This window comes from Aotus nancymaae, unplaced genomic scaffold (genome assembly GCF_030222135.1).
Source record: "Aotus nancymaae isolate 86718 unplaced genomic scaffold, 86718_ANA_hifiasm-v0.15.2.pri h1tg000040l, whole genome shotgun sequence".
NCBI lineage: Eukaryota > Metazoa > Chordata > Mammalia > Primates > Aotidae > Aotus > Aotus nancymaae.
This window is the reverse complement of record NW_026988454.1, coordinates 22,972,154-22,986,334: the sequence shown is the minus strand read 5'-3', so window position 1 is coordinate 22,986,334 and position 14,181 is coordinate 22,972,154. Positions and strand designations below refer to the sequence as shown.

At 38.8% G+C, this 14,181-nt stretch overlaps 1 protein-coding gene and 1 long non-coding RNA gene across 6 annotated transcripts in view; one reads left to right on the top strand and one right to left on the bottom strand.

Moving 5' to 3' along the window:
- The window catches only part of UTRN (utrophin), a 580,690-nt gene that overhangs the window by 497,233 nt on the left and 69,276 nt on the right, over positions 1–14,181 (top strand). For all 5 annotated transcript variants that reach the window (XM_064360600.1, XM_064360601.1, XM_064360599.1 and 2 more), the window contains 2 exons: positions 5,241–5,302; positions 7,585–7,659. In XM_064360600.1, the coding sequence (XP_064216670.1) occupies positions 5,241–5,302; positions 7,585–7,659 (137 nt within the window). The remainder of the gene's footprint in view (positions 1–5,240; positions 5,303–7,584; positions 7,660–14,181) is intronic.
- Positions 180–4,375, bottom strand: LOC105717613 (uncharacterized). Its single transcript, XR_001107561.2, has 3 exons — positions 4,165–4,375; positions 2,992–3,103; positions 180–349 (listed from the first exon to the last, which is right to left on the bottom strand). It is a non-coding gene; the product is annotated as an uncharacterized LOC105717613 (long non-coding RNA).

Below are 14,181 nucleotides of genomic sequence, written 5' to 3'. Positions count from 1 at the left end.
AAACTGGCAGATGGAGGGGGGTTTCCCGATTTGGTGGTGGAAAGATAAAGGAGTCCTCATCTAGTGGTATTTAGGTTTTCAATGAAGCGTGAGATAAAGTAAAATTATACTAAGGCAGAGAAAGAAACCAGTTTGGGGAGAGAGAGAGAGCGGTAGTGAATTTCTATTATGGAGTTTGGGAAAGCAAGTTTATTAGGGAATGTAGTTCAGTTGCCAGGGGTTGGACATTTGAGGTTTGAAATCACATATTTAAAGTAAAACCAGTCTGTCTGTTGAGTGATTTTCTCCAGTTGTCTTTATCCACAGCTGCTCAGGTCCAGAGTAGGCAAGTAATTGAGCTGATCCAGGGCTGCGATTTGCAAGGGGCGAGAGAGAAGCAAGGGAGATGAGGTTATTTGTAATGATTCTAATGATAGACTATGGACTCAAATTTGGACAGATTCGTCAAGAAATATTTTAAATCCTTAATTATGCAAATATACTTCCATATCAAGAGTTTAGGCTTAAAATGAGACTATCTTTGCTTAAATCCCATTTCTTTTACTTACTACAGGACCTCGGGCCGGTTGTCTAAGCATCCTCTGCCCTAGTTTTTTTCATCTGTAAGATGGGGACAATATTGTCACCCCAATCATAGAATTGTACTGCAAACTGACTTTTCACATAGAAAAAGTTTACCCAGAAAAGTTTACTTGGTACAAATTGAGCACTCACATAGCAGGTTGTTAGCATCATTAATATCATACATCCTGACCTAGTATGTTATATTTTACTTTGCACAGCAAAGAAGAAATATTTCTCTTTCTGTGATTGTCTTATCTCAGAGCAATATACATAGTTCTTGTCCCCACATTTGTATTTTTACTTAACTCGTCTTTAGTTTTGTTCTGTTATGTGCCTTTATGATTATAATTGGAATGGAGTAATATATAACAAACCTCAGAAAATTCAGTTATAAGCATAAAATTGGATAGTTAGTAGCAATTAAGTATATTTGGGTAAGTGTCAGTTTTTGGGCAAGCAAGATGCCTTCTGATCGTCCTTTAAGGTTTCATGGAAAAATATGAGACCACTCTAATGAGGACAAATGGGTTTAAGAAGTGTCTTTCCCAGAGCAGTCATTTGCCCAGAAATCAATATTTTACCAGTCTGTCAAAAGTACACGTCCTTAGCTGTTGGTTCATTGTCTTATGTATTGGGCAGTGTTGCGGCACAACATTTTTGTGTTTTGTTTGCTGGTGCTACAATCTTACATTATTTGTGTTTTACTTTCTGTGGCATAGCAGTGTACATTGTTATGAATAATAGCAGGTGGAGGGATGTACCACTTCTTAACCTTATTGGCTTAATATTTTAATAAAGTTCATAAAATGCAGAGATTATATGTTATCCCAGTTGGGGCAGTTCAGAGTAAAGGGGCACTTTTAATAATTATACCAGGACACGAATGTATAATTCCTATATACAGTCTAGTATAAAGCATGAAGGATAATTTTCAAAATAGGTAAAATCTTAACTTTTATACAAATGCAAAAAGAACATGTTTTGTTTAACTCATAATAAGGGAACCAGTAAGAAGTTATAATAGGTTCCAAAGAGAATATAAAGTGTCACATATTTATTGTCAGATTAGGGATGCTGAAATAATTTACCTCTGAATGCAAAGCTGACAAACTGGTCAATATCCACAGGACAGTAATCAATTGCATTCCAGTAGGCACAATTTGCATTTATATGGACAGAAATCATTTGCATTACTATCTGTTTTCTGCAGTTTGCAGAGTTTAAAATAGCTCAAAGATAATTTAAGCTGGCCAGGAGTGGTGGCTCACTCCTGTAATCCCAGCATTTCGAGAGGCAGATCACTAGATCAGGCGTTCAAGACCAGCCTGGCCAACATGGTGAAACCCTGTCTCTACTAAAAATGCAAAAATTAGCTGGGCATGGTGGCGCATGCCTATAATCCCAGCTACTCTGGAGGCTGAGGCAGGAGAATTGCTTGAACCAGGACCAGGAGGCAGAGGTTGCAGTGAGCCGAGATCGCGTCACTGCAGTCTAGCCTGGGCTACAGAGCGAGACCCTGTCTCAAAAAAATTAAAAAAAAAAACCATAATTTAAGCTTTACAGGATAGCCACCAATTTTTTTTGCCCACAGCAAAGGTCATCACAATTTTTCCTACACAGGCAAAATTGGGATGACTGGCCAGGCTAGTTTCATGTCACATGTTCTCACTATTGTGTGCTTCATGTGATTTTGTACTTAATTGTTAATTGCTACTTCGTTGGACCTTTATTTATTTATTTATTTTATTCTTGGATAGATTCCCATTGCTGTTGCCTTTTTAAAAGAGGAATTTTTGTAATAAAATCATAATTTATTTTAGAGCTTATCAAGCTGCACAATATGAAGTCCCACTCCCCGTTCATATTTGAGATTAATTAGAACCCAAGCTGTTGTTATTTTGGGGGAAAATGCTACTTTTACTCTGTCTTGGTTGCCTACTCTGGGAGAACTTCAGGCATTTTGGCAAGAGGAGCTGAGCTATCTGCAGCTGTTCAAATACTTACCGCCTTTGGGTTCATTGTGGATTTTGCTTTAACCCTCTCCTCTGACTTAAAAAAGAAACCAGCAGCCAACTGCATCTACTGTTTTTTTTTTTTTTTTTTCTGTTGTTTGGTAAGTGGCAGTTATACTTTTGTGACCAGAGGCTGTATTTATTTTCTGTGTTGGCAGTTCTGCCTAATGAATCAACTGGTATTGAATGCACAAAGGGAGATGCCATTCCCTGCCTCCATCTGTTTGCCAAATGTGTGTGTTCCCTCAGCTCTCAGTAGTGATTTCACTAAAAAGAGCCATTAGCAAGCGGGTGTTCACCTTGAATTCTCAGTCCTCCGCCTGACTGAGAAATAGTGGCATTTTCCTCTTGTGATTCCGTAGGGGTTGTGTGAGGTGAAGCCTCACACCTGCAATTCCAGGGAAAGCATACTTACTTTTTTGTTTAAAGTACCGATGGCTTTAATTTGGTTCTTGAGCCTTGGTTTGCTCCTTTATGATGCGATGTCTGTCTCTGGATGGTACTGTTGTCATGGGGATTGAAATTCCCTGAAAGAGAAGACAAGAGATCAATGAATCTTAGTAGGCTGTCTCAGACTAGGGCCCATGATGCATTACTGGAATTGCAGTACCTACTAAGCAAATCCTTGGATACTTGTTGGATACAGGGAGGAAATCTTTTCTGAGACTCTGCATTTCTGTAAAGCTCTGAGCCTAACAATGAATAGTAAGAATTTAGGTCAAATAACTTCAGTACCTGCGCCATGGTCTTTGGAGCAATTTGGATAGTAGCACTACCATCAAACCAAAAGGGTGAAATGGTTTTGTTGGTGTTCAAAATGGTTTTGTTAGTGGACCATGAAGTGGAAGTATTTGTCTCTGCATTGGAGTCAAGAATCTGGGTAGAGGAGCCAGACAACTCTCCAACTCCAGACAGTTCTTCACATTGTAGTTATATTATTTTGTTTTGTTGAAGATCTTGGAATTTCCAGGATATATACCCAATTGAAATACACACTTTAAATATTTTTCAAAACCAAGTGTTATTTGGAGTTTTTGTTACCTGTGTATATATAACAGTGATGGTGTTCTTTTCCCACTGACATGCCCCAATTTTTGATATATTACATAGGCTAAAAAATAATTTCTCTTGAATTTGATTTTATGAATGTTGTGATATCACTCTCTTAGGTGTTACGCTGGTTCACTTAGCTTACTAAACAGTTTTATAAGAGCTAGGTGTCATCTAAGAAGTCTTTGGAGCACTATTAAATGTTATTAATCTACCCTGACCTAGATAAGGTGCAGCAAACTCTTTTTAAATGTAAGGCCACTGACCCGCCAAAATCATGAACTGTTTACCTCACATGTACCTAAGAAACTTAATTTAAGCATTTCATTTATGTTTTAACCTCAATTTATTACCCAAAAACTTCCATCTAACGTATGAATTAGTTTTGAAATTTACAGAAAAAGAGAAAATATAAAACTTGCTTTTAAAGTGAAGAACATGAGGAAAACAGTTAAATACATTTAGAAAATAATAATACTGGTTAACTGGAGGAAGCTGAGAAGAGGAACATGTAGTCAAAGTGGCAAGAGACACTTACCTGAGGGGAGTGGGGAACCCAGATGCACAGGAAGAGAAGAAAGGGTAGGGTTCGCTGAGGAAGGTTCGGCTCAAGGTAGAGGAGGAGGGAGGCTCCATGGAGTGTGGGATGACATTATTCAGAGTTAACTTGTTTCTCCAGTCTTTGGAAATATGATGAGACTTCTAAAGTGTAGGGACGCTCACAGCGCTACTTCTGCTGTTGGTGGATTTGTTCTGAGTGATAATCTGTATCTGCTTAACAGACGTGGGTTTATTCTGGAGCCTGCACTGATCTGGCCATATCAAGCCAGGGCCCAAGGGTTCATGACAGTCACATTTTGTATCTAGGTTTTAACTTTTAGTTTCAGTCCTGTTTGAAATAGACAAAGCAAAAATTTCATTTGTCTTTTCACAATATAGTTGCTCAAATGAAATTTATTACTTAAAATTTTTCATAAAAAACTTTTGTATAGAGATGAGGTCTCACTGTGTTGCCCAGGCTGGTCTCAAACTCCTGCTGGGCTCCCATCTCAGCCTCCCAAAGTTTTGGAATTATAGATGTGAGGTACAACACCTGGCTAAAATTTATTAATGATGTTTCTTTGTTTTTTTTTTTTGGAGGGGGGCGGGATTTGAGACAGAGTCTCACTCTGTCACCCAGGCTAGAGTGCAGTGGAACCATCTTGGCTCACTGAAACCTCCATCTCCCAAGTTCAAGTAATTCTCATGCCTCACCCTCCTGAGTAGCTGGACTACAGGCACCCGCCACCACGCCTGGCTAATTTTCGTATTTTAGTAGAGACCAGGTTTCGCCATGTTGGCCAGGCTCGTCTCAAACTCCTGACTTCGAGTGATCCACCCGCCTCAGCCTACCAAAGTGCAGGGATTATAGGCAGAGCTACTGCCCCCGGCCAAAGTTTGAAATATTAAGTAACAATTGGGCATTGGGTTTCTGAATGGTTCATAATGAGGATAATTTTGCATGTATTTTAAAAAATTTGAAAAAAATCATTTCTATTTGGGTATTTTCTTTGTGTCCTATATGATGTTTTATGATCTTTTGTTTATTTTTTAAATTTTACCTTTTTTTTCCAGCCATCAAACACAGACCACCTGTTGGGACCATCCTAAAATGACCGAACTCTTTCAATCCCTTGGTAAGTGTTATTAATAGTAATGCATTATCCTAAACAACTGAGAACTGTGTATTCTTAAATAGAAGCTAATCACCAGCTTTTCTTACATGGCATGTTAATGTTGAAAGAATCATGACATTGACGTTTAAAAGGAGCTAAACTTCTAGGGGCAATGCAGTGAACAGGTGTTGCCTTTCTTAGGAGAACTGTGTGGTTTGAGATCATGTGAGCCAGAAAGAGTTGATTTGCAGGGAGGAATGTAATCATAGGTTTTACCTCCTTCATACTGAGTCATCTTAACCTTCAGCGTTGCATGTAAAAATATATATAGATATACAATTACAATATAGCCAACTTTAATCCACTGCCTTAAATTGGCTTTTGGCTCACTTTTTATTTAGTACATGTTATCAAATCAGCTGACCTAGTTTAAATTTGTCTAAGTTGTTTAAAGCTAAATTCATTTTTATATAAAAATACGAGAAAACAGAGATGAGAATTCTGATTTTGTTTTAATTTCTAGTACAAAGTGACTTTCAACTTATTGTTGAACCTACTTCCTCTGGTTGGTCCAGTGGTTTTTTTGTTTTCTCTTTGGGTAGCTAAGGGGATACTGGAGGGGAGAGCAGCACCCTAAGCCTCCCTCTTTCATTTCAACAAGAGGGATGCCCCCTTTTTAATCACTTTAAATGTTGGGCTTTTGTGTGAGTTTATATTTTGGTAGGTGAAGGGACCTGCAAAGATTAGACACACAGAAGATATACCAGTGTTTTGCTTAGCGAATTTTGATGATATCTGAGTTTTCTTTTAACTCTACTAATCTCTGATACTCTGTCTTTAGGGGACAAAGAAATAAATTACATTATCTATTGTTTTCAAAGAGTTGAGCATTGATTATAGGATCATTTTAACCAGATCTGCAAAAGGGCAGAACAAGCAAATCAATCAGGATGGGAGGAACACAGAAATAAGATGAGCTTCATGAATAGCATGATGGGCAGTGTGGTTGGAAGAAAATGAATTGTCCTTGTGGGGATGCCCCTAGAGGGGAAAAGTTTCCTTTACCAGGAAAAAAAGGAAGGGCCCTCAGCCTAATGTGCAGTGCATTTAATAAGCCATATGATAGCTGTGCTTTCTCTTCGTCACCTTCCTATTTTTCCTACCAAAAAACTGAAAGGGGTAGTACCTTTTCTCACCCATCATAAGGGTCATCATGACACTCCTGTAACAAAAGACAGGTTAACCAGAAAAGCACAAGAAATTTATTTAATCAGAGTTTTACCTGATTGAGAACCTTCCAGAGACTTAAGGACAACAGGGAAAAGTATCTGTTTTGATGTGTAGGTTGAGTGAGGAATGGATGACTGCACAGAATTGTGATTGGATGAAAGGATATGATTTAATAGTAGACTGAGAAGGGAATTCCAGCAAGGCTGATCTGTTTAGATTCTTCCTGGTCTTCTCTTGTGGCATTCCATTCCTCCAGGGACAGGATACCTGTCACAGGAGAGAAGGAAGAAGGTCACAAAGTGAACTTTCTAGATTTTATGGCTTGCTTTGGGGAAGAGAAGGTCTAGCTTTTATGACCCACCTTGGGGAAGAGGAATTCTGGTTTCTGTTTATCACTTTGGAAGGAGAAAGAGGGGCAGGAGACAAGAGACTCAGAGAAGGTCAGAGAGACCTTACTTCTGAGACCTTCCAGTCTCCTTCATTTCAAAGTACTCAACCTACCATGTTCTGAGCCCTGGCACCTGTTTGAAAATACTTACTTAGGGCCGGGTGCGGCGGCTCATGCCTATAATCCCAGCACTTTGGGTGGCCGAGGCGAGTGGATCACGAGGTCAAGAGATTGAGACCATCCTGGTCAACATGGTGAAACCCCGTCTCTACTAAAAATACAAAAAATTAGCTGGGCATGGTGGCACACGCCTGTAGTCCCAGCTACTCGGGAGGCTGAGGCAGGAGAACTGCTTGAACCCAGGAGGCGGAGGTTGCGGTGAGCCGAGATCGCGCCATTGCACTCCAACCTGGGTAACAAGAGTGAAACTCTATCTCAAAAAAAAAAAAAAGAAAATACTTACTTAGATTTTTCTGAGTAGCACTGCTTTGAGATGTATCTCAACATAGTGCTAAGGATCATTTAATTTTTTTCTTAAATACATGTTGGGAAATTTGGGAGAAGACTTTTTATTTCAGGCAGACATAATATTTTTTCACCATCCAAAGTAAACAAATACATTCTTGGCATTCAATATATCTTCAATAATAAGCATATCTTCCAATTGTTCCTTTGTCTGTTTCAGCTGACCTGAATAATGTCCGTTTCTCTGCCTACCGTACAGCCATCAAAATCCGAAGACTACAAAAAGCACTGTGTTGTGAGTTATTCTACCAAAGTTAATCACTCTGTTATTTGAATCGCCTTTTTTTAAAGAGAAAGATAAATGAAGAGGATGGTGTGTGTGCAGAGTGAATCTGGTTTTCAATGTACCTCATTCAAGGAGTTGGTTGTGTTTCTGTAAATGTTTTATTACTTGCCCCATCAGTGTGCAGTACTGAACATATGTCATTCTTACTTGAGAACAAAATTAACCAAAACACAAGAGTAATGTAAAAAGCTTTTCCAAAAATGGTGCTGCCACCCAATTTAAAAGGATTAAATCAAGGAATCAAGGTAGTAAGTCATGTGTTTTCAGTACCTTTTGCCCATTTGGAAGTTTAGAGCTCCGGTTTGTCTCAATACAACTGTATGTAAAGAAATACTGAAAAATCGCATTCCTGATCTAAATTTGAACTGGCACCTTAACAAGTTAGACACAAGGCTCTATTTTCTTTTAAATGTATCTTGAGACAGTTGGTATTATTGCATTTTTCCTGTGGAGGATGTGTTCAGAGTGGTATTCTATGACAGTCCTTTCGTTAAAAGGATATTTTCCTCAAAAATAACCTAAAATTAAGTAGAAATGTGAATACTTAGCATATAGGTTTATGCTATCTGGATTCTATTTGTGGTTGTAGTTTTAATGATTGAGTCTACCCAAAGAACATTTAGGACTGGTCAGATGGTTATTATGGAAAGTGATATTTACCTATTCTTTAAGATAGGGTAAATCGAAAAGTTCCAAGTATTCTTGTTTGCTACCTTTTGTTAACTGTTAATATATGTCTAGGCAGTTCAGTTAAGCTTTGAAAATTATCCTTTGAAAAATGATATGTTAGGGTTGAAAAATCTGCTCCTTGAATGTCAATAGAAATTAGCAATAAATTTCAAGCTGGCTACATGAAGAGTAGAGGAGAGAAAGGTATAAAGTCATTCAGAGAAAACAGCAATGCAAAGCTTGAAAATAAGAAAAGCTTAAGCTATATATGGAAGGGAAGTCTACAGGGCTGAAAGACCCCTCCCGAGAAGGCAACACAAGGAAGAATGAGATGACCTTGACTCTTGCGTAATTCACAGAGCCTCAGAGATGATTAGCAGGTTGTAGTATTTGCAGCAAGTGTTGCAGAATTACCAGGACAAAGAGGAGAAAGCCACCATGCTCTGGCTGGTAATTCGTATGTTGAGTGAAAAGAGAATAGGAAGTAAATTATGAACACACAAAAGGGATGTTTGGTCTGTGCAGGAGTCCAAGGTGACAGCAGTTTTGAAAGAGGCTCAGCTGCACATCCAAGATCCAGCTGACAGGTCTGGAAGTTCTTCTCAGCCCTGATGAGCTATAAAATGAGGACAAATGACTCAGCCACAAAATTTCCATTGACAGAGGACTGCTTTGTGTCATTATGAACATGGTCCCAGTTTTCAGCAACACTTCTAGGTGGATAAACATATTAACACATTTGGTGTTTTCTTCTTTTTTTCTTTTTTTGAGACAGTGTCTTACTCTGTCACCAGGGTAGAGTGCAGTGGCGCAATCTCGGCTCACTGCAACCTCTGACGTTCTGGTTCAAGCGATTCTCCTGCCTCAGCCTCCCAAGTAGCTGGGACTACAGGCACACACCACTATGCCCAGCTGATGTGTGTGTGTGTGTGTTTTAGTAGAGACAGGGTTTCACCATGTTGGCCAGGATGGTCTCAATCACTTGACCTTGTGATCCACATGCCTTGGTCTCCCAAAGTGTTGGGATTACAGGCGTGAGCCACTGTGCCCGGCCATGGTGTTTTTTTCTATTGGTTCTTTGGACTCCTAAAGAAAAAATTCCCACCTCAGCTCCTCATCTCAAACCTGAGAGGAATAGCAGGGATGCTCCTCCAATTTCAAAACTAATCAAGATTGGTAATGACAATTAAACAACTAAATGACAATTAGAAAGGGGGCTAGATTATATTGGATTTCAAGTAGATGAAATACTTTTTTCAGAGCCAACTGGCCTTCACTTTTCCCACTGCCTTCTCCCACTGCCCACCAGCCCGGGCCTGTGTGCCGCTCCTGGACTGCACCAGTTTATTATTAATCTGCTTCTTCCTCTTCCTTTTATTCCGTTTACTAGAAAAACCCTGACCTGTAACCCTTTATTCCTCCCAAATACTGTTAAAGATTTACCTCTTTTGGAAACATTTACAAGCTAATCCCACCTGTCTCCACTTTTTTCCCAGTTGTTTATGATTGCCTGGAATAGCAGGTTCTCTCGCTTACTGACGCGTGCTTGCCTTTGTGTGCTCGCATAATGTGAGGTGGAGTGCCCCGTTGCCACTATGAACTACTTTAGGTCACAGCTGTCTCTCATTCTGTGCAAATCCCCACCCAGCATAAGGCGGAGGGCAGTGACATTGTTCATTCATTTGTTTGGCTCCAAGATTTGTGCAGGAGATAAAACAGTATAAAGAGACTTGGTTCTCCCACTCAGGGAACTCATATTTGGAGAGAGAACGTTGCACGTGGACCCAATGCCCTGCTGCATGTGGACCCAATGCCCTGCTTACAAAAGATTCCTGTTGCCCTCAGAATGGAATGGCCTTTGCCTGGCTCACCTCTCCGTCCACCTCATTTCCTCTGCTCCACTGGGCATCACCGTTTCATTACCCAGTTAAGAACAGAAATGATAAACTCTGTATTCTGTTCCTCCTGCCTAAAAAGCACTTGTCCTAGCTCTTTGTATAGGTTAGTGCAAAAGTAATTGCCGTTTTTGCCATTAAAAGTAAGTTTAGGGTATTTCATTAAGCGTAATGGCAAAAACCGCGATTACTTTTGCACCAACTTAATGTTTCTGTTCTTTCCTTGGCTAAGACATTTCATTTCTGCCGGTCTCAATGTTTTTGATCACCTCTCTTCTAATGAGGTTTTCTATCGTGCCTCATAAAACTGTTCTTTTCCTTACGTGGCACTTCTGGTGCTTGTTTTAGGCGCTAAGGCAAAGTGTCAGTCATAATTTTTAATATTCTCTTTATTTGCTTATTGTTTGCCTCTCTAAATGAACTATGCTTTCATGGGAGGGGTGAGTCTGTGTTCTTATCTACTTAGGACCTCATACAATTTCTGGCACAGAGCAGGGGTTGCTTTAGGACATACTGAGTGAGTGATTTGAGTTTGAAGGTTACGTAGCAGTACACCAGAAGACATACATGTCCAAGGAGGTTTATAGCAGCACTTGTTAATAGTAAAACTTATTCAATGTTGGCATATTTATAAATATATTACAGCAACAAAAAAATCAATGAACTAGTAATCAACATCAACATGATTTAATCTTAGAACTATAAAGTTAGATGAAAAAATTAAATGGCAGAAAATAATTGTAACGCTTTGCTCCATTTATATGTAGTTCAAAACCGTGCAAAACTAACTGCTGTATTATTTAGGGATGAATATACGCTTTTAAAAACAAAGTGAAATACAAAGGTGAATGGTCAGTCCTGCAATGGTGAGAGGATGTAATTAGGAAGGATTTCCAAGGGGCTTCCAAGATATTGGTAACATTCTATTTTTTTTTTAGCTGTGTGATGGACTAATGGGTATTTGTTCTATTATTTTTCTTTAGACCACACATACGTATTTTCTGTATTCCTTTGTAGTTTGATTTTGAAACTTTATGTGATAGGTAATAGCAGAGAAGCAGAACGGATGTATGTTCCCAGGAGGGAGAGAGTCCTTTCATTATGAAGAAGAAGGCAGGCTTCCTTGATGAGTGGGCCTATGAGCCAGCCTATAAAAGGCACCTGGGCTTTAGGCACAAGGCAGTTAATTCGGGATGAGAAGAGAAGGCGTTACCTGTGTGAGAATTAGGGTGTGGATGGTGTTCAGGGAACATCAAGTCAGAGTCTGAATGGAATAGCTTAGCTGTTTATCCAATATCCAGAAATTTCCTTAAAGTTAGTTTAGCTCAATGTGAAGGTCATTTCTTTCCTGAAATTCCTCTCAATTTTTTCCTCAGGCTCTTGTTGTGTTGTATTTCATGTTTGGATATTTTTCTTTATATAATGGGGAGCCATGAGCCATTTTCTGTATTGTGGGAGTTTACAGACAGGGCCAGAGATGGATGTATGCTTTGGGGAATATCTAAGAAAGACCGAAGGGCAGAGGAGAACAGAGAATGGGTAAATAGTTCAGGTGAAGGATGATTAAGGCTGAGCTGGCTGGGAGTTGTAGCAGGGGAGATGAGCATCTAGATTTTTAAGGCTACCTGGGGAAGAACTGATGACTAGGGGAACTGGGTAGTTGGTAAATTGTGGAGGGTGGTGGAAGGGAGGATGTTAGGATATTTCAAGGTTTGAAGACTGGATTTCAGCATGACAAGAAGGCCAGGCATTTATGGGCAGAGGTTCCTGAAAGAGAATACTGTAGCTCTTGTAGTGAACAGAGCAATGAGACATGGGTCAAGTGTTGAGGCAGGAGATCAGCAGGAGAAAAGAGAATCTGGAGACATCCAGAGAGAAGCAGTAACAGAAATAAGGGGAATGAGTGAGGGCCTCGGCTCACAGAGCAAAAGGTCAGATATGAAACCTTAAGCTCTGCCTGTATTTCTGAGGTGCTTGGGGAAGAGGAGATAGGAGAGATGCTAAAAAATAAAAATAAAAAATAGTCACATAGCTTGAGACCTGGAGAAGTGTCACAGAAGCCCAAGATTGGGTGCTAAACAGTGTTCATTTTCTGCAGAACAGGAAAATGATGATGTATTTCTATTCCATCCCCTGTGCCTTGTATGTGGGATTAAAGACAAGTCAGAAGGTTGGTTAAAAAATGATTCTGCTGTTTGTTTCATTTACCACATGACTGAGCTGTCATTTGTCTCCCTTTGAATTGAGAAAATCTTAATCATAATTTTCTATGATTTAAATGTAAGTCACTTCTTTAAAGGTACCTGAATGTGACACACTTCAGGATGATTTATGCTTGACTTAAGCACTAAGGCAAAGTGTCAGAGTAAATCTAAAAATTGAAGACATGATAGTCCGTGGGATATGGCAAATTAGTGTCACCGCTGCAGAGTGTATAACCAGGGAGACTTCAGAAAGAAATGCAAGGACAGCCTGATTCAGGAAACAGGCTTTTTGGAATTGGGTCTGTTGTCACCTTATGCCATGTGGAGATCCAATAGCAGTGCTGTGTTACTGGTATAATCAATGTTGGAATTCAGAAAACGTAGAGCCTTTAGCAATATTTGGTTATGTTTCTTGGTGTCTGTGGGGAGCTGTAGTTCCCTAGCTACTGCCCTTTATTAAGCACTTTCCTTTGTCAGGCACCTGGCTACTGCCCTCTAGAGGTTTACAATTGAAAACTGTACAGTTGACCCGTGACACCCAAAACTTAACATTAACAGTCAGTTAATGCATATTTGATACGCTATTATTATATACTCTATTCTTACAACAGAGTAAGCTAGAGAAAAGAAAATATTAAGAAAATCAAAGAAGAGAAAATGTATTTAATATTTATTAAGCAGAAGTGATCATCGTAAGGGTCTTCATCCTCATTGGTTTCATGTTGAGTAGGCCGAGGAGGAAGAGGAGGGGTTGGTGTTGCTGTCTCAGGGGTAGCAGAGGCAGAAAGCGTAGAGGAGGTGGCAGAGGAGGCAGGAGAGGCAGGCACACTCGCTGTTTAACTTTAATTGAAAAAGATCCATGTATAAGTGGACCCTCACAGTTCAAACTTACACTGTTCATCGGTCAACTTTACAGTGTAAAAGAATGAGGTAAGAATAATGATGAAAATTCCAGATGGTTCTTAGTTTTTTTCTGACACCATCTCTAACTCATATGAAGCTTATTTGACTTATTTTTCTTATTGGCGTAAGTTTACCAATGATACATTTGACATCTGAAAGAAATGGATCTGTCTGTTACCCAGAGTTGTGTGTTTATGTGTGTCTTTTTCTTTTTTTTAAAAAAGTCTTCCCTGTTGAGTTGTTTTTGAAATCATTTTAATCTGTATGAGTTTTAAAGCGATTCTTTTATATTGTAGATAACTTGAAAAAATAAGTAATTCTATGGTACTCAGACAGCTAGCATGGACACATTTCATATGTCTTTAAAAATTCAAAATTAGTAGTCATTCAATGGCTACAAACGGGTAAATACAAAGGAAGCTTTTGTTCATTTTAGTTAACTGTCAAAATATATCATTTTTTTAGAGAACAGTTTTTGCATCAGGCAGAGAGAAATAAGTAGGTTTTATATGTATATAACTTTATTTTTTCTCTTTGCTTCTTATTTTTTAATGATAAAAAGTTAAATATATAACATATATGTATATAACCAACTATTTTCTCTTTGCCTCTTATTTTTTCTCTTTGCCTCTTCTTTTTTTATACTAAAAAATAAAAAAAAATAAGAAAAAATAGGATTAGAATTCTACTAGTCTAATTTTTTTAATGCTAAAAGGTTAAATACAGAAACAGAGGAAGAATTTTATATAAACAGATTTCTATGAGCAGACCTTAAATTAATGTGGGCTCTAATTTTCCTT